Source organism: Lathyrus oleraceus, chromosome 6, assembly GCF_024323335.1.
Source record: "Lathyrus oleraceus cultivar Zhongwan6 chromosome 6, CAAS_Psat_ZW6_1.0, whole genome shotgun sequence".
NCBI lineage: Eukaryota > Viridiplantae > Streptophyta > Magnoliopsida > Fabales > Fabaceae > Lathyrus > Lathyrus oleraceus.
The window spans coordinates 269,582,462-269,589,976 of NC_066584.1; the positions used below are offsets into that span (position 1 = coordinate 269,582,462).

General features: G+C 29.8%; 1 protein-coding gene across 1 annotated transcript; it reads right to left on the reverse strand.

The window, feature by feature from the left end:
* Positions 1-1,916: 1,916 nt before the first annotated feature.
* Positions 1,917-4,998, reverse strand: LOC127093162 (protein SIEVE ELEMENT OCCLUSION B). Its single transcript, XM_051032066.1, has 6 exons — positions 4,703-4,998; positions 4,538-4,627; positions 3,994-4,427; positions 3,684-3,912; positions 2,902-3,387; positions 1,917-2,766 (listed from the first exon to the last, which is right to left on the reverse strand). Exons 1-6 carry the CDS (start codon positions 4,934-4,936, stop codon positions 2,131-2,133), a joined length of 2,109 nt encoding a protein of 702 aa, XP_050888023.1. The 5' UTR covers positions 4,937-4,998; the 3' UTR covers positions 1,917-2,130.
* Positions 4,999-7,515: the final 2,517 nt, after the last annotated feature.

The following is a 7,515-nucleotide window of genomic DNA, read 5'->3' on the forward strand; positions in this document are numbered from 1 at the left end:
GAGAAGATACATGAGTGAACCAAGGGTGTCACACATGAAGGCTACAAGAAGAATCCTGAGATACTTAAAAGAATCGATAAACTATGAAATTCTATTTCGACGAGACTCTAAAAGGAAAGAAGTTATGATTACTTGCTATTCAGATGTTGATTGATGTGGAGATAAAGAAGATCAAAGAAGCACAACTGGTTATTTCTTTCAAGCATTTGGTGCCCCAATCTCATGGTGCTAGAGAAAATAACTTGTGGTGACATTGTCATTGTGTGAGGCTGAATATATAGCAGGATCCTATGATGAGTGTAAAGTAATCTGGATCAGATCTCTGCTGGAAGAGATTGAGGTTGAAGTGAAGAAACCACTGGTGTTGTAGATCGACAACAAGTCATCCATAAATCTTGCGAAGAATTCAGTTTTGCATGGAAGAAGTAAGCATATCGAAACTAGATTTCACTTCTTAAGGGAGAAGGTAAATCAAGGTGAACTAGAAGTAAGACATTGCTCAAGTGAAGCACAGTTGTCCGACATTTTTACTAAAGGATTGACGATCGACAAGTTCCTGAAATTAAGAATAGTTCAGATCGACTATGATTAACGTATGTTCGACAACTTGGATTATAGGGGGGTATGTTGTGATATAATCCAAGTTGTGTAGCCCAAGCCCAAAGTTAATTAGGGTTTAGGGTTTGTTACTTAGTGTGCAAGTTAGTTGTATATAAATAGACATATTTTATAATTCAGTTTGAACAATCATAATTCAATAATATCAATCATTATTTTCATTCTCGCTTATTCTTTCTCTCCTCAGTAAAAGTGTCTCGCGCACTAATAATTTTGAGATTACGAGTAATCATAAATTTGAAAAGCAGCAAGAATGTTGAAGAAAGATGTCGGAGCCCCGAAGGCGGTCTGAAGGGTGACATGTCTGGTTTAGCTAGAAGAAGGCTTGGTTCGAGAAGTTTGTGAGTATCAGGCTTGGTCGCTTTGGTTCACAGATCTGTTCTTTAGTGTGAGAATATTATAAATATATTTTATGTTAATTTAGAAATACTTAAGATATTTATAGATACTCTAAGATAATATAAATGATATCGTAAGATATTTATAATATTTTTTTATTTTAATAGTTAATGTGTTGTGTTTTGGGTTCGTTCAGAATCCTTTTGGACTTCAATAATTATAAATATGCAGATATACATGTTCTTATTTTCATAATCTAAAAATTTCACCGATGAAGACATAAAAAGAATATGAATCTTTGATAAACTTTAAGAGACAAATGTTGAAATTTCTTGGAATTTTAGAATTTGGTAATCTTGGGATATATTTGAAGGGATTGAGAAACAATTTTAAATATCTTGAACTTATGTGATATATATATAAAGAGTTAGAGAGAATGTGAAGGGATTTGTTCTTTAGAATTTAGGGGACAGTTTTCTTATAATTCATTTGTAATATTTTGCAACAATTTGAGGAAGTGTAGAGATTCAAAGAGTTGTTATCTTCCCATAGTAGATAGTTTTATCGAATTGGAGAAAATAATTTTAGTGTTTCTTGTTAATTATCTTCTTCTAAGTTGCTATAAATTTTTATTTGCTTATGACTTATTATTATGTTGCTTTAAATCATTTATTTTGGATGTTATTGTTCATTCTCCCCACGCTCAAATTTTTTAGTATTTGAAAATCGGAATAATTCTTATAAATTTTTTTAAATTATTCTATTAATTTTTCACAATAGAGTATTTTTAATAAAATATACTTATTAATTTTAATTATTTAAATTAAATACAATAAATAAAAATATAATAAATATGGCACGGATATTTATAGATTTGAGATTTAAAAAAAACATTAAAATAAAACGATATTATTTCGTTAACACATTTCAGTTAATAATTGTATATATTGAAATAAAAATAACATTAAAATTATAAGATACTTTCATTAATCCATCGAGACAAAACAGACATTTGCAGCCATTATTCTAAGTAACCCATTAAAGGGCACATAATAGGCAATACCACATCTGTTGTTGACAGATAAACAACATCAACCACAAAACAAACCAAAAACATAAAACAGAAACATGACACACAAATCAAACCACAAATCATTCAACAAACTCAAATCATCAAGACCTTTTCTCAATCTGAACTACACCACTCTCAGCAGGAGCATCACTCTTCTGATGAGTATGACCATGACAGCACTTATAACTCACAGAAGCAATCTCCATTGATCTCCCACAGCTACTATCAGGACAGTAGATTGGATCAAGAATATCAGCAGGATAATTAGCCAACTGCATATTAGCACAAGCCACAGGAAAATCCCTTCTCTTCCTCTCATAATACTCCTTAAAAGCAACATCAAAACCAGCTTTCTCAAGCACTTTCTCCTTCCATATCTCGAAATCTATAGCAGTTGCTAACATTTGATCGCCACGACCGAGGAGTTTCACGTTTGGTCCTTTGCTTAGTAGAACCCAACCGGGTTGGTCTTGTTTCAGACATAACAAGCTTTTGATTTCGTCTATGGTTGGGTCTTTGTGTTTCTTCTGAATCATGTTCGCAAATAGGCTCTCTATTCCTATCCAGAAACGCGGAACGATTCTTTTGTCTTCTTTACCGAAGTGGTATTGTTCTATCACAGCATCTGCTTTTCGGATTATCTCGTGCCTTCTGATTTTCTCGACTGCGAGGGAGAAATCGTTTGTCCATTTTGGGTCTGTTCCTCCATATATGAAGATGAATGTGTCCCCTTTAATCTGATTCATCACAATGAACACATAAATATATATTAGAATTGATCGAAAAGTTATACATTGAAAAACATATGACACAGACACACGGACACGCATTTTTCCAGAAGTATCAGTGCTACTGAGTGATAGCATACTTACAATTTCTTGAAGCTTTGGATAAACTTTCTTCATTTCAGCCCAAAACCAATTCCACTTTTGAGTTAGAATCTCATCATCGTCGGGACGAAAAGGGAAAGCATCGATCCCCCAAACAAAAATCATATGCATAGCATTATAGTTCACAATTCTACCTTGAGAGTTCAGAACAGGTAGAATAGGCTTATTCTTGTAGTTCAAGTCTTCTCTTATCAACCTTATTCCAGCCAATGGATAAAAGTACTCAGCAACATACCATGGCATATCGAGTTTCAGATTATCGAATTCAGCTTTGTGAAGCAGTGTCCACTCATCCACAACTGGGATCCACAGAATTTTGAAATCTTCTTTTCTGTACCCTTTTAATTCCTTTGGATCTTCATTGAGTCCAATGTAGATTGAATTCAGAAGACGGATTTCGTCTCGAATGCTGTCTAAGCCTGAAATGAATACCAACACATTTTTCTTTCTGAAAACTTCAATGCTAACCTGTTGAGATACAAAAGTGAAAGAAACAAACATAGGATTTTGTCATGTTTTCAATAGATACATAATGAAACCAATAATTAGATACATACTGAAAAACAAAACACACACGTCTTGAATTTTTGGATTCTCTGTGTAGATTAGTCACGGTTCAACCTTGACAAAACAGCTAGAGTCCTATTTTGTCATGGTTTATCCGTGACGAATCTACTATGAGCTCTATTTAGCCACAGTTTAACTATATAGTCTATCTCACACATCCCGAAAGACGGTCCTACTGAAAAACCACAGTAGCTTACCATTTGTCTGTTCAAACCATCATACACAAGTGGATCCTGAATTTCATTGTGGAAGATCAGAACTTTTATAACCTCCACAATTTCCGTTGGAGTTTGAAGGACCCTCTTACGTCTCCAGTAATCTTCAAGCTCACCTATGTGCCTTCTGCTTCTTGTGAGATGAGCCTTTAATTTGCTTACAATGGAAGCAAGTTTCACATCGAAACTCGATAATTCATACCTGTCATCCCTGAAACAATGTTGATTTTTTATCAGTAAGAGATTTCATCATTCAATGACTATTAGATCAAGATGCAAGAAAACTACTTACGAATCGCCGACGAGAAGATCGAGATGATTAGCACAGATAATAGCAGTAATGATAGCCCAATAAACAGCAACAGGAATCTCTTGCATAGCTTCAGGCAATGCAGGAACATCTTTACTATCATACCCTTTTGTTGAAAGCTTCTCCAACTCAGTAATACACTCAACACAATACAACAGATTCTTCACCAAACTGTTGTAATCAGCAATAGCTTGTCTGTTTTTCTCAACACCATGAACTTTATTCATTACTGCTAATGATCTTCCAAGCGTGTCACCGCTCGGTGTCTGAACAAGGTGCCAGAAATTTCCATATTCTAACGAAAATGCAGCTAAAGCAAAGATCGCTTTTCCATCCCATGTATGCGTTTTCAACTGGTCGAGGATCGACATTGTTGTCATATGCGCATGGTGTTCTCCGGGAAGCGTGGTCATCATCTACAAATCACAAGATTTATTAGCAACAAATTTCACATTTTCCATGCATATATATATAGAACTGAAAAATCGTATATAACGAAGATAAAGTGCTTAAAATAATTCATTACCTGAGAAGAAATATGCTTCAGTTTACGGAAAGGAGGCTCGTAACCGGGTAACGGAACTTTGTCTTCAATAAGACCGACCGGAGTTCCAGTCTGGCAAAGATAATACAACATTTTTAGAACTGAAACATTTTCATATTATAGTAATTAGTGATACAAAATTTGTACCTTGGAGACGACACTGTCAGCAACTGCGGTGGAGCGTTTGAGGATGTTTGAAGTGAGAATGAAAAGCGATTCCACGTCGAACCTTTCACCGGTGTGGACGTGAGTAATGTAAACGGTTTCGAGGATCTTGTCATCAGTCCATGACAATGGGTTTGAGGTTTTGGCTTGTTGATAAGTTGAGACACTGCTTGCAAGTGATGTTGCAAGTGAAGCTGGTGCAATGGAAGATGACATGTTTAGGCCAAGAAAATGATTGTATTTGTGTGGTGTTGTTGTGAATGATGTTTTGTTTTTTGGTTCTTGGGGGTATTTATAAGGTTGAGAATGGACAAGAGTTTACACTTTGAATAGCAAGTTTTCAAAAGAGACGCTATAATAAGAAAGATGAAATAATATGTTTTTGTCTTTGTCTAGCTTGATACTGTAAGTTAAAATTAAAAGGACAAAGTTCATATCCAGATTTGTTAAATAATTATATATTATTTTAGAGAATAAAATTTTCTTCTGTTTTTTTTTTAATAAAATAAACCTATCTGAAAAGCTTGAAGGATAAAAGAATTCATATAATTTTGAGTTTTCACTAATTTTATAATAAATTAATCTATAATTCAAAAATTTGAGATGACTCAGATGATAATAAAGGATATAACAGAATTCATATAATTCAAAGTCTCTATTAATTTTATAATAATTAAATTGTAGCTAATATATATATATATATATATATATATATATATATATATATATATATATATATATATATATATATATATATATATATATATATATATATATATATATATATATATATATATATATATATATATATATATATATATATATATATATATATATATATATATATATAATTTTTGACAATTTTGAATATTATAATAAATGATGAAAATAAAATTCATATAATTTCATTTAGATCCGCCATTCAATTTTAATTGAATTAAAAATAAAGTATCTATATCAATTCATTTCATCTTATTCCATCAATTTAATATATTAATAATATGACATACTAATAGTTTCATAATATATATAAGTTATGATCTAAGTGCAATTATATGTGAAAAGAGTTCTAGTCTTAAAACTTGATCTTGTCATAGTTGAATTAAGATAAATTTAAATTTTAAAATGTTATTAAAACTTTTTAAATATTTAAATGTCCAATCTTCATGTAAAATAAGATTTTAAATTATATTTATAAGTGAAGTAATATTCATCTCACAAATTAATCTATAAAAATTGATGACCTAATACAAATTCTAAGACCATATTTTATAAAAGTTATATACCGATATAATCTCTTATTTTGTTTCAAAAAGTAATTATGAACTTATAAATTAATATATAACTATTGAGATTAATTTATAAAAGTTAATGTTTGATGTACATCTTATTCACCTATACATACCTTTAAAGTCCAAAATAAAGATGAAAAATAACTCATTATTAATTTTAAATTTTGTTATTAATGTATTATATAACACATATTTAAATAAATAAACATTTACAAAAATAAATATAATAATTCATATTAAATTCGAAATTTCGCATGAAATAGTGACAGAAGTGGAAATCAAAATTTAACATTCTTCCTTTTTTTTTTTTTAACTTTCCTCGTTAATTTAATTTCTTTTAGTAGCGTGTATTTCAGCCTAAAGACAATATATCGACCAATTTTATTTGTATGGTACTTAAAATCTCGAATGTTGATAAATCATGAGGCAAATAAGCGTAGTAGTGGCACTTTAAATGATTTTCCGCAGCTTTTGCTTTTGACAAAGATGGTGATATATTCTTGTATCAAAACATTGAAGGAAGGAATAAATTTTTATTACTAAAGGTTAAAAAGAAGTGGAATATTTTATGATTGCAATAACAAGCAATGGATTGATACAGACATAGTTAAGTGTGGGCCAATTCATTCCAAAATTAATTAAGTAACATGCACGTAACTTCAGCAGGGTAATAACATAGTTTCAATTTTATTAAGTGTCTTGGTTAATTTATATTACTATTTTGTTTCTTGATATTAAAGTTCTGTTTAACAAAATATTTTTTGAGTTTATAATTTATAATCTTATATGATAAAAAAAATTTGTTAGAAAACAGTCTTTATTCATGTCTTTATAGTTTATAGTTTATTTTCTTGACATTATTTTAAATAATGTTTTAACTTGTAAAGCTTATTTCTTTTTCTTTTATTTTTGTCTTTATTATTTTAATTAAAATCCATTATTAGTTTTTATAAGTTATTTTAATTTAAATAAAAAATTATATATTTAATATCTTTTATGTCATTTTAATTTATCAACTAATGGAACGCTAATTTTACCAAACATTTGGATTAACTTATCAACTATAAATTATAAACTATCAATTATCAGTCATAAGCTTTACACTATCGGTTAGCTTACCAACTTTTATTTATATCAAATAGGCCTAAGAGTGTGCTTGAATTGAGTAATTAATTTTTTTAAATAATTTAAATATTTTAAATAAATGTGAAATTTGTTTATTTTAAAATTATTTTGTTTAGGTGGAGTATTAAAACTATTCATTGTAAAAATTTTATAGTCATTTTTGAAAAATAGGGATTAAGTTATAACTTTTAAAATTTAAAGTGATTAGTTCGTAAATCATGAAAATTATTAAGGATCGATTGCAATTTTTGGAAAATTTTAAAGGTCAATTTGTAAACTATCGAAAATATGGGAATCAACCTGTAAAATTTGAATAATAATAATATTCAATTTAGCATTCACATTCTATGGAGTACGAGAGAAATTTCAAATTCTTAG

Excerpts from the sequence above, each read along its gene's own strand:
- LOC127093162 (XM_051032066.1), bottom strand. The coding sequence starts at position 4,936 with ATGTCATCTTCCATTGCACCAGCTTCACTTGCAACATCACTTGCAAGC. Across the intron at positions 3,913-3,993 it reads GATCTTCTCGTCGGCGATTC|GGATGACAGGTATGAATTAT; the intron begins GTAAGTAGTTTT and ends ACATTGTTTCAG. Across the intron at positions 2,767-2,901 it reads ATCCAAAGCTTCAAGAAATT|ATTAAAGGGGACACATTCAT; the intron begins GTAAGTATGCTA and ends GTGATGAATCAG.